Source organism: Macrosteles quadrilineatus, unplaced genomic scaffold, assembly GCF_028750875.1.
Source record: "Macrosteles quadrilineatus isolate MER2022 unplaced genomic scaffold, UCM_ALF_1.0 Scaffold_6__1_contigs__length_79288215, whole genome shotgun sequence".
Lineage (NCBI taxonomy): Eukaryota > Metazoa > Arthropoda > Insecta > Hemiptera > Cicadellidae > Macrosteles > Macrosteles quadrilineatus.
The window spans coordinates 7,571,125-7,587,261 of record NW_026542599.1 but is presented as its reverse complement, the minus strand read 5'-3'; the positions used below and the strand labels follow the sequence as shown (position 1 = coordinate 7,587,261).

The 16,137-nt window shown below is 38.1% G+C and overlaps 1 protein-coding gene across 1 annotated transcript in view; it reads right to left on the bottom strand.

The window, feature by feature from the left end:
* LOC128996447 (zinc finger SWIM domain-containing protein 5-like) overlaps window positions 1–16,137 on the bottom strand; it is a 126,166-nt gene that overhangs the window by 3,515 nt on the left and 106,514 nt on the right. The window contains exons 3-21 of the mRNA XM_054421780.1: window positions 15,281–15,408; window positions 12,931–13,074; window positions 11,959–12,107; window positions 11,380–11,530; window positions 10,651–10,802; window positions 9,947–10,155; window positions 8,686–8,825; window positions 7,851–8,046; window positions 6,953–7,069; window positions 6,360–6,523; window positions 5,803–5,907; window positions 5,235–5,401; window positions 4,551–4,795; window positions 3,828–3,982; window positions 3,495–3,658; window positions 2,777–2,924; window positions 1,984–2,102; window positions 1,199–1,417; window positions 343–482 (exon numbers count right to left, since the gene is read on the bottom strand). Coding sequence (XP_054277755.1) covers window positions 343–482; window positions 1,199–1,417; window positions 1,984–2,102; window positions 2,777–2,924; window positions 3,495–3,658; window positions 3,828–3,982; window positions 4,551–4,795; window positions 5,235–5,401; window positions 5,803–5,907; window positions 6,360–6,523; window positions 6,953–7,069; window positions 7,851–8,046; window positions 8,686–8,825; window positions 9,947–10,155; window positions 10,651–10,802; window positions 11,380–11,530; window positions 11,959–12,107; window positions 12,931–13,074; window positions 15,281–15,408 — 3,012 coding nt within the window. The remainder of the gene's footprint in view (window positions 1–342; window positions 483–1,198; window positions 1,418–1,983; window positions 2,103–2,776; window positions 2,925–3,494; window positions 3,659–3,827; window positions 3,983–4,550; window positions 4,796–5,234; window positions 5,402–5,802; window positions 5,908–6,359; window positions 6,524–6,952; window positions 7,070–7,850; window positions 8,047–8,685; window positions 8,826–9,946; window positions 10,156–10,650; window positions 10,803–11,379; window positions 11,531–11,958; window positions 12,108–12,930; window positions 13,075–15,280; window positions 15,409–16,137) is intronic.

The window sequence follows — 16,137 nt, the reverse complement described above, 5'->3', positions numbered from 1 at the left end:
ACCACTCAGCTACCCAGCGAGATAATGGAGTTAATGTAACAAGCAAGCCTTGCAATATCCCATGTTAGGAGAGAGAATATTTGATGTTGAGTTGTAGCAAAGCATAGATATAAGTGGAAGTTTGGTTATGGTAGTCCTCCGTTTGATACATCAGCTGTTGGATCTTGATCAAAGGGTGGACTTTGGGTCGATTATACTGTGTGTTTTCCTCCGCTGCAATACATTTGCTTTTTCTAGAAAAGCAGACTTGCAGCTAAATGAGGACACCAAACTACGTACACTTCATCATTAGCCATAAGTCCTGTAGAATAGCATTCTGCTTTCTACTCTACTTATGCTCACCTGCGCAAGATGTCAGACAGCACAGTGGCACACTGCACGTTCTTGACTAGCAGAGGAATCATGTTGCTCAGTTCTTGTTTGCCCAGAGAATGACTCAGCGCACACGCCCAGTGAATGTCGTTGATTGCTGGGTGAGTGTCCTGTGTAAACATTGTGAGTTAACAAAGTGAAAGATGACACTCGACATCTACAAGCACACCAGTTATTTGTTCACCACACTTAACAGTAGGTAGCTGGTATATGTACTCTTTACTTTTCAAAACCAGTTGGTACTTCTGTTAAAATGTTGTGCTAAAAAGTGAACTCTATTGTAACAGTGAAATGAATGTATGGATTGTTTTTTACTCATTTATTCATTTATTTATTTAAACACAATTTACAATAGCTACAGGTTATCCTGTATATTTGTTGCTGGTAGTGGGACAAAAAGTATCGTAGTTGACTTGTCTGGGGAAGTGTTTACGGTACACCCATGAAATCACATGCTAGGCAAGCCTCCCTCAGGTACTATCACGCTTGTACTGTGAACACCTACTTCCCGGCATTGTAGCGTAATATGTGCGTTATTTTGTGCTTGTTTGTGCCAGTACAAATTTAGAAAATGGATTTAGGAAATGGTCAACACCCTGGTCTTGTAATTTAATATCAATCTTTTGTTAGATAGCCTGGGTCCAGAAACCGTTTTCAAGGATTGATTGTTATCGTTACACCAAATCCAAAAATAGGATTGTAAGAATATAACACGGCATATTTGAACTTCAGTTGTGTATACATTTCTCCTTTAATGTAATCCTTAAAGTTTACTTTCCAAAATCTAAGATTACACTGACACAAATATAAATATGAAGACACTAACCTGATTGTACGCCAGATGAACATTCTTCATTGCGAGCATCGCCAGTTTGTACGCACGTGTCGGATACCCGCGGTGCTCCATGTACCTAGCGATGGTGAAGAGTTGAGAAGACGTCATGATGTGTGACGCTGCGTCAATCACTATCTGGTACGCAGTCTCGAACGCCAGTGCTTCGTTCTCACACAGGGTTAGAGCATTCAAGGCACAGTTGGGAGGGTCCTAGAAACATAGTTAATGTTAACATTCATAATTTACCCATATTATTGGAGAAATTTTAAACTGTAACGTAGAGCAGAAAGGGTTTCAAGGATTTTTTACCTATTATACCCACAAGGGGTTAGGATTGCTTGCTTGAATGGAAAAGAGACCACTCTGGATAAGAAAAAAAAAATATTACACGAAACACAAAAATCTAAATATTTTCATGTTACTGGCAGCATTTCAACCTTCTGCGCATATCCAAATCCTTCCTTAGTTATGCTGTTAGTTAGTTTCAAACAACAGTAAAGACTGAATCGCGCCCAATTTTTCTTTTGCAGTGCTCAACTATTTCTTTTCTTAGTTGCGCTACGAGTAAGAAAATATGTTCATAAGCGAGTGTAAAAAAAGACTAAATTCATCTCAGTTCTTTTAAAATCTTGCATTATCTTGGATGTGCTATCAATGAGCTGCCATCTTTGGTAACTAGTTTTAACTGAAAAGTATGAACTGCACTCACTATCTAATACTACTTTACGATAGTTCTTTTGCACCTAACCGCTCTTGTTTGTTGCCGTTGCACTCACCTTGGTTGCGCACTGCAGAGCGAGTGTTCGAGCGCATCCAGAGAGTTCCTCCTGTTGAGCAAACGTCAGGTTGAGGCGCATGATGGTGCTATGAGACATGATGGTGGTGGCGACTGGGCCTAAACAAAATAAACTTTGTAAACAAAACTCTACTTTCAAACACTTCACTGCAACTACGAGGTACTTTGCGTGTGTGTTTTCAACTGAATATAAATTAAAGGTGAGTGTAAAATGTAGTGAGATGATCTGTGTGTAGCTTTGTTACTGACTAAGATCAGCTGTTTCTTTAACTATAAAAAGCCCGCTGATCAAAGACAGCTATGCTCAGTTTTTAACCAATAAAAAGCTACTGACTTTTCTTTGGATTGAACTGGCAATTTTTTTATCGTAGGAAAATACAATAACCACTCACCTGTTTAGGTTTGATTCCTGTTTTACTGTCCTTAAGATAAGCTGATCTTAAGAATATAATGTTATTGTTTGTTATACTTAGATAAGTTTGGTAATAAAAACGTCTTGAATATATATCAATAATGGTCCAAAAACTGATCTTGTTACTAACGACCTTTGGTTGATTGCATCATTAATTTTTAACCCAACAACAAATGGCATTGGGATTCAGAATCGACACTGCTCAGGATCCAACCAGCAACCTTTAGATTTTAAGGCAACTCAAAAAAATAAAACTAGGTCGACTCACAAGTGATGATAGAAGTAAATAAGTTAGATGGTCGATCTGAAAACCACGTTTTACCACCACTTTTCCACAAGAACATCAACATTGGTTACGCACCTGTAGCCTCAGTAGGTGTGAACAGCTGGTACCAGTTCTGCATGATGGAGACTAGAGCCTCCACTCCCACCTCGGTTGCACATGTGACCAGCCATCGTACCATCTCTCTGCGGCGCCAGTTCAGAGAGGATAGTGTCATCCGCATTACCTACACAGAACATACGGAAAAGGGTAAAGTTGAGAGAGTAATAACCCCATCTTAAGAATTCTCTATTAGAACTATCCGCAAGACGACCAACTAAGTCTTTATCTTGCAATCACATGAATATAAGATACTCAGTGCCCGATTTGCGGGGGAACGTGGCAGAACGGAGTTCCGCTACCTCTCTTTCGGGAAGTAAAAAATATAACACGATTAAGATTATAAGATGAAAGAGCACATAAACTGAATTAGTCCCTTAGATTACAGCGTTGAGCTTTGGATACTGAAGAAGAAACCCCATTTAATTGAGCCAGCTGTTGCCAATTAATTATTCAAAAAGAACATAGTTGAATAAGATTGTTGATGTGACATAAAATATGCTCTATTTTACAATGTGTCGTTCTGTCAGTTTGACGTGGTTAAAAGGTTGGTATTCAACAGAAATCAACAATTTACATCAGGACACTTAGGTGGTTTATTTTTACTTCATGCATTTTCATAACATTCGTGATAGCTTTAACATAGGGATGGAATGTCTAGGTCTGTTAATGGCTCAGCTAAGAAGGTCTGCTTTACCTGCAGGCCCAGTTCAAAGGCTACGCTGAGCAGGGTGGGATGTCTCGGTCCAGTCTCGGGTGTGGCGAAGCGAAAGGCATCCTGGGCGAGTTTGAACAGGTGAGACGAGCTGTGGATGTGCCTCTGAGCCGACTCCAGCACTGTCCGTAGCCTCATCACTTCTCCTGCAACATAAAGTCATGGTGAGTTTGATTTTAAGTTATTTTGAATTGTAGAAAAGTTATTCGGTTTGGTTTTACATTAATATTTAGTTCTGTATCCACTAAGCATGGTTAGGATAAGTTAGGTTAGGTTGGATAAGGTTAGATTTAACTTAAATATTTTGTTCTGTACCTTTGGCAGCACTGAGCATGGTGGATGCCAAGGCGCACTGTTGTGTCTCGATGTGTCCAATGGTGAACCACCGAGGGTAGCGGCTGAGCACTAACGAAGAGACGTTTCCGTTTACAGGGTCGTCAGAGTCCTCATGTTCCTCCATTACCGGCAATCTGCCGAGCAAAAGACCAATAAGGGGTAAAGATTACACTAAGTTATGTGGTTTTAACATTTCTTGTTATTGAATTTGGTTTCAGTATATCAAATTCTAATTATTAATGTAGTTAGACAATTTAATTACACTAAAACCTCTTATATCCTGCTTAGGGTTAACAGTCAACAGACTCCTCAAAACAATTTATCGACTTCTCAGAATAACCGAACAAGGTCAACCACTCAGAGCGTTTCTGCTCGCCTTCTGGCCTATGAGTTACTAGCATAATACATGCATGTGTTATTTGAAATATCATGTGTTTGATCAGGCTTTTAGATTTGAAAGTCTGGTTCTTGGTGCCTTAAACGATTGAACTTTTTCATGTCAACAAAGTCATTTCCCACAGCAATATCAAGGGCTCGCATCTGGTGCCATCACTAATATTTACCAGCACATCATTCTTGTATTACATCAGCTCACCCGCTTTGCATGATACATTCCATGCTCATACCTAAGGCCTTTATGGACAAATACAAGGTTAATAGAGGCTACCACCCTAATAAAAAGGCATCACTGTATTTTCGTACCTCATCGCCCTCAGGCCTACTTCATAAGCGAGGTCCGGGTAGTAGTTGAGTAGAGCTAGGAAGAGAAACCTAGCGAAAGTGTGCATGGGGATAGACTCCGGGTGGATGCCGATGCCCAGACCACTGCTGGGGCCTCCCTCTAGCAGTACAATGGCCTGTCTCCGCAGTACGGCTACCAGGCTGTTGTCTAGCTCCATTTCCTGGAGCTTCGCGATCAGCCGGTCCTCCTGCTTACACGCCTTCTCCTGCAAAACATTCATTGAGTTATAAATGAGAACAGTTATAAATGAGAAGTTTTCCGTCAATAGTGATTTCTGGATAAAGTTGAGAAATCAGATGGTGACATGAAGGTTTTCACTAATGGCGATTGATCGAATACAGTTAGATGAGACAGAGCTAGAAATTAGGAATCTAGGTTTTAAAAAAGGGGCTGAAGATGACAAGGAGTAGAAAAAGCTAGACTAAAATGGTATGGACAAATGAAAAGAACGTGAGGAGATGGATTCCTTAGAAAGTGGAGTTGATGGTGGTAGATGGAAGAGTACCAAAAGGAAGATTTAGATGGTGGATAATTGTATGTTGTTATTAATTTACAATAAGGAAGTTCAGGATGTAAGCTCAATATAAAGGACTCTGACCAACAAAGAGGCACTACTTCTAATTCAACTGGTCTCTATACTCTACCTGGGCGTAGAGTCCAGGAGGCATTATCCGCTGTTGTCCCAGTCCAATCAGAGCCACCTCCACAGCTAGAGTGAGGTAAGTCTCGGACCGATCCCTGGACCCAACCACAGGAACGTGCTGGTATCTGGGGGGGATGCTGCTCACCGTCTCCTCAACCCCAACAGGATCTGGGGAGAAAAAAATCATTACTCAAACAAAAGATGAAATGCTTACTCAAGAAAATAGTTCCATGCAGTTTATAACATCAACTTTACAACAAAATTCATATTTCACCCCTACAAGGTGCATAAGTAAGTAGAATGGTTACAAAACTGACAATGTTTTGTCTGTGTTTAGGCTGTATAAATCAGCCTAGAGACAACTATGTATTCCAAAGCCAAGTGTTCTTTCCTTCAAAATAATCAACTGAAAAATAAGTTGAAACAATACTTCAGTAATCTGAATAATTTCACAGTACCAAAATATGTCTATGTAACAAAACTAAAACAACTCAATTACTCAAATAAAGCATGCTATTTTTGTATTTAGGGTATTATAGATTAGTTTAAGTTAAAGTTAGAATGCTGACCGAAGTAAGATGGTGTTCGAGGAGCCGAGTCGTCGGTGACTAGAGACGCATCGGCCAGAGTGTCAAACAGGCAGCCAATAGGATCCAGAGGATGCCCCACCCAACCTTAAAACAGAATACACAATATAGCATTGAAAATAAAGAGTTGTCATAAGATATCAAGGAAGAGGGTCTAGTAGGATTAGTTATTGTGGATCATGTAGAAGAAATAAGCCCAAAGATACCTAGAGTACTTCATGCAACCACTTTCGATTTTCAAAATTTCAAATTTGTTGTCCAATTTAAACCGGTAATGTTCATCAAAATTTATTTGGCAACCTAAAAGAGAACTTTGAGGTACTCCACTCATCTTGAAATTCAATTGCAGTAGTGCAAGTAAAATTAATTATTCAATTATGATATTTCACAAAAATAATGGTTCGAGAGGTAAAAAACAATGGAGTGGTAACAAATAAATTATTGTCATCACCGATATATATACAAATGTGACAAGGTTATCTTGTGAGTGTAAAAGCTTTTGATTCATTTATCTCAGTACCCATATATTCTTTGTTTACCTTCAGTGTTGCCTTGTGGTGGAGGTCCGCAGCTTTTCACACAACACCTCACGCCACACCTGACACTCTGAGAGCGGCCGAGAGGGTTGTAGCAGCGAGGATTGTTGCAGAGAGGGTTGAAGCGGTAATGACAGTCACTGAAGCCATTGCTCGTACACCGTGAACTGAAAAATTCAAATATTTTAATAACAGCAGCTTGGTCTCACCGAATTTACAAAACTTGTCGATGAGATCTAATTGAAGTTGAGAAGTTTATTCCCTCAATAGTGATTGATGGAATTGATGTGTAACAAAGGTGGGACATAAGAATGTTCAGAAAAGAGGTAGCTGTAGCTGAATACATCTTTTGGCAGGGTAATTAGTTTTGAGATGTGAGAATAATGCGAGAAGAGGCAGAGAAAATTTTGTTGATGGTGGTAGGAAAAACAGGACCAAGAAGAAAAACTAGATGGTGGATGGATGTGGAAAAGAGAGAAAGTGAGATGGCAAATGGTTGAGGAAGAGGTAAAGGGATAGAAGATGAAGAGGCCTAGATAGGGGAATAACAAAAACAGAAGAGCAAAAGTAGAAAATTCGTCAATTATTTGACTTACCTGCAAGCAGAGGGGGGTCTAGCGTGGTTATCGTAGTAACCTGTAGAACAACTTCTAGAGGAGTAACTACACCGTGACGTGCACGGCTGTTCTGACCTAGTGCACTGGACACCATACCTGCAGAAAACAAAAGTATTAATACAAGTTTTCGTTAAACTCAGATGTATAAATTTAAAATTGATGTACAATATGTTTTGTAAAGATTCTTTGTTGAGTGATTTCAACAGAAAAATAATTGTTGCAATTAAATGGAGAGTTTATTGTTAAGTTTGAGCACTGTCAGGATTTAGCTGGGTAGGTGAATGCTGAGGTGCTAGCCTACTCATCAGAAATTTGCATTTTTACCACACGACAGTACGATCTAAGCTGGACCCAGTTGTCCTTGATCATTTAAAATATGGCCATGGCTAATGAAACTGTTGTATTAAGTCTGTTCTTTTAGTCATATGATTTATTTGTGTTTAAATATCTTTTGTTGACAGATGATTTTTGTAAACATTGGTTGAGTTTGGAAATAGAGTTTGTTGAAACAAGATGTGTGTTTAATATTCTTAAATTAGAAATAGAACAGAAACAGATGATCTCAGAAAATAAGGTTAATCTCCTTCAACACTTGTCCTTCTCACATCTTTGCCTCAGAAGACACTCCCTGAAATGTCGACAATGTACAAATCTAATCTAATCTAGATTTTCATAATATTAAAAGAGTATTTTGGCTGTGATGCTAGCCTAGTGGTTTGGGTCTCAAACTTGTGCATGAGAAGGATGGGCTCGATCCTTAGCTTATTCGCAAAGATTTTAGGAGTCTGTATATTTTCTCTTAAAATATTTGTGATACTTTAATTGCAAATACAGCTAACCAAAAGAAAATCAACACACCATCTTTTATTTTAATTACCCGGTGCAACGGTGGTTGTCGCAGCCAGATGAGCTAGTGCAAGGTTTGCTCTGTTGACTCTCATGCCACTTGCGTTGCGCAGTCAGCTGTTGCTGCTTCATAGTGCGGATCACTGCCACTGCCAGCCGCAGCGCTGCTGCCTGGTGGCCGTGGGACCGCAGAGCGTCCACACGGGCTGCGCAGATTGGCAGAGCCTCTGCGATGGGAAAACAAAATTATGTGAATTTCATACTTTGAGGATTGTGTTTAACCAGTGTACTTGTGTGCATAATTTTGTTAGGTAGTTAGATATCCATTTGTATGAGCGCTTATTTTTGTGATTTCAAAATAGGCAGTTTTTAATTTAAGTTTATTCAGTAATATTTTTTTTACCTGACCGACAATTATCAAACCTGAGTACCTTTACAACAGGACATGAGCCTAAAATAGAAAAGTGCTACAACGCTACTGAAAAACAGTCCCAACTTCAGATTGTTTTCCCCGTGTTTATCCTGGGGAGGAGGGGAGCCTATCTTGATTTTTTTCTAACCGAAGGTGGCAACCCTGCTGTAGAGCCCTGATGTAAATGGCAACCCTGGAATCTTGAAATCCAAAATACTCTGAGACATATACCCAGAACATATACTCAGAAACATTAAGAACAATTTCTCAAAGTGTCAAATAAATTATATAGATAGTTCTAAGGCATAAAGAACATACATTTAATTTCATATGTATAAACAAACTTTAACAACAATGTAATCAGCTGATTCAAAATTAACAAAAACAATACTTTGAGCACTTGAAACACAAATCTTCTACTTCTACAGTGTGATGTGGACCATGATAGACATACCGTGCCACAGCGGCTGTCCGAGGGGGTTGAAGGTACCCGAGATGAGAGAGCTGTCCGGTACATGACTGCAGTACGAGTCACTGGACAAGATGTTCTTTAGATGCATGTTGTCCCAGGACATTCCAACAGCATCCAAAGCTCTGCAAAAAACAGAGATTAGATTAGATTTTACACAAGGGTACTTAAGGCGAAGATGAGTGTTTAAGGTAATTATTGAGATGACAGCTTAATTACTGACTAAGATCAGTTGGTTCGTTAGCCAGGACCATATAATAAGAGTTTAAAGACCAAGGTCAGCTGGTCCAAGTTTTAATCCATTAATGCTACTGACTCTCCTCAGACACAAACTGGTAAACTTCTTATCACTAGTGATCTCATAATGATTCTGCTACTAAATGCAGTCTTGTACACTGTAAAATGTTGTACACATGTGTTCGCCTACTTTCTTGTACTAACTTTTTTCTAACAGAATTTATAATTTCCTGTTTTGACTACTGTAAAGTTATCTGTGGTTTTTCTTTTGTGATATAGCTTCAGCTGTGTTTGTGTATTAATCTGAAAACATGATTAGTATTTCAGATTCCAAAACATTGTGAAAACTTTATTTTCACTGTTCTTGATGGAAAATGTGTTTACAACGATCCTTAAAATATATGAACTCAAGGGGGTTCCCTACCTCGAACTGTCTTCAATTTTCTGCGAACCTGGTGAGTTTAGTTGGAACTACAAGACGACAAAATATTCCCTAGGATTGCTTGTCATGGATAAATCTTGGGGGAAATATTATGAATGATGAAGAATGTGTAAAATTTGTATCCCTCCGTGAGACAGTAGTTTCGATAAAGGCCGCTGGAGTCCGTCAGAATCATAGCACTTTTCGCCGTGCAAGGTTTTACGCGGTTTCATTTTGCACATACAAAAAATAATCTTTTCTTGAAACTAAAAGTGACTTGATATTTTTAGTTAAATTTCGCACTAATATTGCTTTAATAAAAATCGATAATTTCATAAAAAGATATTATTATTTAACTGTAAAGTTCACTAACTTTGACAAGTCCGTAAGCATAGACATTTTTTAAAAAGCAAACTTAGTAGAACCACTCTTTATATACAAAATGGTGTTTGGTTCACAATTTAAATGTTAAAACTAGAATCGCTATATGATACCGCGCGAAGCGGTTTTCTGACGTTTTTCGGCGGGGGTAGGGAACCCTCTTAACACTAAAAATGAGCTTCATACAATAATCACTGGAATGCCTACCTATGGAAGACTGTGCGTAGGATAGGCGCAGACGTAGATCTACCATGATGACTCATCCATCCTCGTCTCCTGCTGGAGCTAGAGCCGTGGTTGTTGTGGCTGTTGCTGCAGAAGTTGTTGCTGCTGTTGTTGTTGCTGCCGTTGTTTCCATTGCCTTCGTCTTCAGAGCTGCTGTCCGACGAGTGGAATCCTCCGCCTCCCCCGTGGTACTAGAATAAAAGGATGTTCAAGTATTGCCTCCCCTTAGACTCTGGCCCGGAACATTTTACACATTAATTCAATGTAAGCCTTGAGGGTTATCACATATAGCTAAAGACATCGGTGTTAGGCAGGATTTGAACCCGAGACTTCGGGGATTGAAGCACATCACTACACCACTCGATTAGCTCGCTCCTCCAAGTTTTGCATACCAATGATCAAACTGCAGTAAGGTCTCACAGTATCTTGACAATTAAAATGGAATACATTGGTTTTAAACAGTAATGACTAATTTCATTTCTAGAAGTAAGGGTTCCATGGGGTGCAATTATATCTTTGAGCTCATAGGGTGTCACCAGCTGCGGGCCTCTATCTTGGATTTTGCTTTTAAATGACATTTTATTTAACATAGAGAACTATTTAGTGTTCACTTTACTATTCAAGGTAAAAAGTCTTTCACTTCAAGGTTCAATGTTCTTCTACAGTTGGTTATAATGTGGACTCACCGGGTCCAGACGGGGAATGGGTTGTGGCCTGAAGTCCGGATCTTCTTGTGGACAGACCTCGTTGCGAGTCCACTTCTCAAGAAGTGCTTTCCAATGGACTTTCTCTTGGCCGCTGCAGTGAGGGTTGAGAACTATGCACACCCACAGTGCTCCTATGTACAAACAATTAGTTACCGTACCATACTGTAAGTGTAGCGTTACCTATACAATTGTGGTTTAATCGTTTGTGTCTTAGACTTCGGTGCAAGAGGGAAGAATTTGATCTTTTGCATAGTGAGCAAAATTTAAGGCGTTTGGAATTGCTTTTGCTTAAAAGTATCTGTGATTATCCCACAGTGCATATTTGTTTAACAGAACATTCTATAAACAGTATTTGTAGACATTTTATCTATATTAAACAGCTGTTGTCAATATTTTATTCAAATATAAGTGCTGTTTTAAAAATTTGATTTTCTTCAATTTTTTGGTAGTATATAGGCTACAGTATGATATTTTATGCGTATTAAAGATGCTAGATTACAAAGTTGTCCTTTTAAAATTTCATTCTGGCTTGTTGAAAAGTTGGCTTATTGCCCAGAAAGCATGTTGATTTATACATCAACAGCACATTCTTTCCTACTATCCGTGGTTCAAATGAACTACGTCTGTTTTATATAAAAACTGGATACAAAACATGGGAATGGTATGTCTACTTCAGTAGGTAGGTTGAAGGTTGCCTAATTGACTCACCAAGTTGATCCCACAGCTGTCTACATTTGTCCGTCATTGGTGTTCCCTGCGACTTCCACAGCAGCAACCGCGGATCTGAGAGGAACTGTTCCGTGATGAGGGTCAACATCCGCGCACCGTTAGAGTCTTGCGCCCGTAACATCTCCCTCACCTGCGACCAGAGAAACCAAAGTTAACGTAGGTATTACAGATAATTCTATTAACACAGCAGCAGAGAATGGCTTGATGGCAGAAAACTTCCGATCTAACAAATAGCGAAACTACAGCATTGAAATGTATGGTTTGAAGTTGTAAGGAGAACTAGTTTTGCATAGAGATGGGAATTACCGTTACTTTGCAGTAATAGTAAGGAAAAATCCTTAGTAGTTAATAGCCAACTTTTCACCTAAGTAATACCAATATCATTATTTTTGTCCCCTTTTAGGTAGCTGATTCCTTGCCAATGACGTTTTGGCCAGTCGCTTTTACCAAGGTAATCTTTAACTAACGTTCAAAAGTACTTTCAATTCTGTAGTCCGACATTACACAAAGTAGGTAAAAGAATGTTTTTTTAAATGCTACGCGTCGAGAGACACATACCTTGGCGAAGAGTGAGTTGAGCTGTTTGTTGGCATTGTAGTAACTACCCTGAGAGAGGTAGGACTTAACCTGTTCACAGACTTGTTCCTCGTCTAAATGCCACGTGTGGTCGTCGTCTGCACTCGCCCCAGCTGTTGGATCTGGCGCTCCTACAAACAAGATAAATTTGTTAGCTAAATTAAATTTGTTAGATGAATTTGTTGCTGTCCAAACATAAACTATTTTGTTAGAGCTTTTAAACAAAACTTTTTTGGTACCTACAGTAGTAAAAACATAGGTACAGTACCCTAAACTATACTTTTGCCATTCTAAACAGAACTGTAAGTATTTTTTTACCACTTTAAAGAAACTTAACTGTCTTGTGTTGGTTAGTCTATGACATAACCCGTCATTCTGGCTATTTTCACCATAATAAGGTTGAACTTCCATATCAGATATCAACTAACCATATCTGACATAACAGACATACCCAACTACTGAAAATATAGCTCAAATTTATTTATCCAATTCATTGCTCCTTAATAATATAGGAAGAGTCTCACTTATCCCTGTTATCTAACCTTTTGTGTTATCCAAACCTTTATAAGATTAATCAAACCCTGTAAAAATGTTAAGCTACTTCTGAGTGGTATGACAATATACGGTAACGGATACATCAAAATTCAAAACAACCCGTTGTGTAGCCTCGTTTTTTATAACTGTACTTGCTGGTTGATTTTGTGTAGGCATACTAAATACCACAAATTTTTTAAACTCTTTCTCCCTGCAAAAATGGCAAAATGGCTGAGTAGACAAATATCACATTATATTTCGGTTGCTAATATTTTGTGTTTGCGATGACAAACAAATTGATATTTTCAATACATCTTGTTGGATGGTTTTTTTTATCTTTTAAATTATCACACAATCCAAATCTGTCCTACACGCTGCTATACAAAAGTCTAAAAGGAAATTCAGATTGTCCGCCCTGACCTGGTATCTGGTTGATCTCGGAACGCTGTTGGAGTATCTCGTCCGCTAGTTTCTGCGCAGTTGGTAGCACTTCTGTGTGGTGTTCTGAGATCAGGTACTGGACAAACTTCTGCAGCTGCTGGCGGTCCATCTGCAGTAGTGTTTCTGCAGCAACAAATACAAATTTACTGCACACTGCATGAACTAGTAGCTTTGTTAAGTACAGTCATAGAGCCTCACTAATTCGACATTCGAGAATTCAGTTTAACTCGACACAGAAGACTGAGCTTGCACCTGATTTTAGATTACAGGTAAAGCAACTTCTAAGAGGTCCAAAAAGGGTAATGGTGGAAACAGGATCGGAAAAAACCTCAGATAAAAATTCATATTTATGTTTTGAAGAAAAGCCGGTTAGACGTTGCTATTTTACACATCCACTACTGTCGCTGAAATTTAATTTCCTGATTTTAGTAAGCAATATAGGCGTAAAAAGTTTAAGTTCAAATACTGTTTCGATTAAATTCTTCTTAGAAATTCAGTAGTAGCCTACAGTTTAATTTTTTGTAAAAACACTGTATTCTACTTTAGGGGAAAGAATGGATTTAACAACATTTAACATTTAACCTCGACGACAGTTATTTCAACAATCTCTTATGGAATAAAAAAACTTTTTTTTTAAAGTAAAAATAAACTCCAATAATTAAAAAGAAATTTACAGAATTCAATTAATTATTTTTACCTTTGTACACATGTAATTAGCACTTACTTCACAGGGTAAGATAGGCCTATACTGTATGTTTATTGATTTCTATAACTGAACACAAATCAAATCAAATTACAATAACATTTTGTAGTGTGCAATCAGCATTAGACAAAATAGAGAAGTTAAAAAAATATATTAAAAGACATTTTGTAAAAAAACAGCATAACGGTCTTAAACATCACCCAAAATAAACGGAAAATGTAAAATAAACGTCAAATTCAATTTAAGTTATTTAAAACAGTAGCGCCTTCAATAAAGACAACGCTACACGCATCGCACACAGCGCGATTGTTAGTCAGCTGTTTATCGTATTGTAATCAGCTGATCCCCCTCCACCGCCTTCCACCACCACTCGCCTTCCCCGCCCCCCGGAAACTCTCAATAAAAACAAGAAATTTGATTTAAATAGCCAGAGTTTGAAGCGTGCACCGTCGATGCCGCGCGTGCGCCAGCCTACCTCGCCTATCGACCAGGCAGCCTAATGCCTGATGCATTTACAGGACTATGTAGGGGTTGGTATTATGTGCCAGCATGGCCAGAGTCAAATATGGGGACAACATAATGTTGATAAACTAAGTGGCAGATATGTAAATAACCTCATTAGATACGTCTAGAAACTGCGGTAGTTTGTTAAGTGATAGACAGAGTTGAACATTTATAATTTTAATACCTAGGAAAAATTTCGATAGGTTAAATAGCTATTTCCTTTAGCATTTTTGGATTTAAACTTACTGTTGTTAAGGTAAACAATGGCCCAATTTAGGGAAATTTTATTGTTACTTAAACCGTTGAAAATTATATACAGTATCTAAAAAATTATAAAAATGTATACCAATATGAAGATATTGTAGTTTACAGATATCGACATTATTAACCAAATTAATTATCAATGAGGATTTTGGAAAACGTAATCAATTAAAGAACAAAACAAAAAGACTAAGTTAATTATTCAGACATTTCTATTATCCCATATCTCGAACCCCTCCTCCCCTGGAAAATAAATAACCCCACCAATATAAAAAATATCCCATTGTTATTCTACGAAATTCAACTTGAAACACTCAAAACAACCCCTCTGCAATCTCCAATTAGTTCTGTTCAATTTTCAGTCGAGACCATCGACTTGGCGTTTAAGTTGTTATTGTTTCATTTGCCAGATCAACACGACACACGACAGGGTAGATCTTTGGGGGGGGGAGGGGGGCAATTTTGGAATTTTCAATAGAGCTTGTTAACCATTCTGTCATCCCGTCAGTCACACTCCCAATCTGTCGTGTGGGAAATATTTTTGAAAATGTTTTCACGTTTTGCTTCACACTTGTACAGAAATTAGGCACTACAATGTACAATATTCCTTTAAAAATTGTCTACATTTTATCTAAATCATCCTGTATTAATGCGAACACTGATTCCTCCGAAGCTGATTTTGAAAAAAAAGTAGAGGACACAGCTGTCTTCGATCATTGGGCTAAGATTGTCTTGGCGAAATTAACAGCTGATCTTGCTAACATAACTAGGGCCTGCATTCACATGCAGAATACGTAGGTGTGTAAATTATCATCTTGATGTATCGATTGAGGTACACAAATGATTAATATTTCTTCTTACCTGAAATGGGAACCCTGAGTCTGACGATTTCTGCATTTCTGATACGATAGAGCGACAACGCCACCACATGTTGACACCAGAAAATATCCTTCGTGCCACAACTGCATGTTACTGAGGTGATTTTGCATCTGGAAACACACAAGTAGGAATTTAATGTATGGTTGTAGCATGTTTAGAATTAAATAAATGTGATTAAACTGAACCACTTGTAATGTATTTTACTGATTTTAGTCTACGCTAACATTTTAACCAAGATAAACTGTAAACTTAAGCATAATATTAAAACGTAGTTATTTCCAAATTAGGCCTACCAAAAAAGTAAGAATGGAAAATAGACTAGTTCAACTATAGGACCTTTTCCGTTAACTCACTACCACTACTTTTTAGATCAATAAGTTACTAGCAATAGAAGTGGTAGTTAATTAAACTTGGTTAGGCTAGGTTAGAGTTTAGTATAGAGCTCGAATACAAGTGAATTAACGGAAAATGTCCCAACTATACTCCTATTTTAATTGTTAATGTAAAATTAGCAACAACAGATACAACAACCATTATAAATGTTATGATGTCCATTAACAATTTTACAACCCTAATATCGTGTTATCGTGCCTAACAATAAGTAGTTCGATAAAACACAATGAGTATCCTACTATAGTCTGCCATTGTCTATTTTACGGTGCTTCTATCAATACGACTCCATCCTTTAATTGAAACTTATCTACATTTCCTCAGCACATTGCTCTAAGTGATTCAACTATTGAAAACAAAGGGTAGTAAAATTTAATGTAAATCAAGATATAATTTACCTATCTACTCTACGATTTTATACTTCCAAAACACTGTATGCCTAGGGTCTA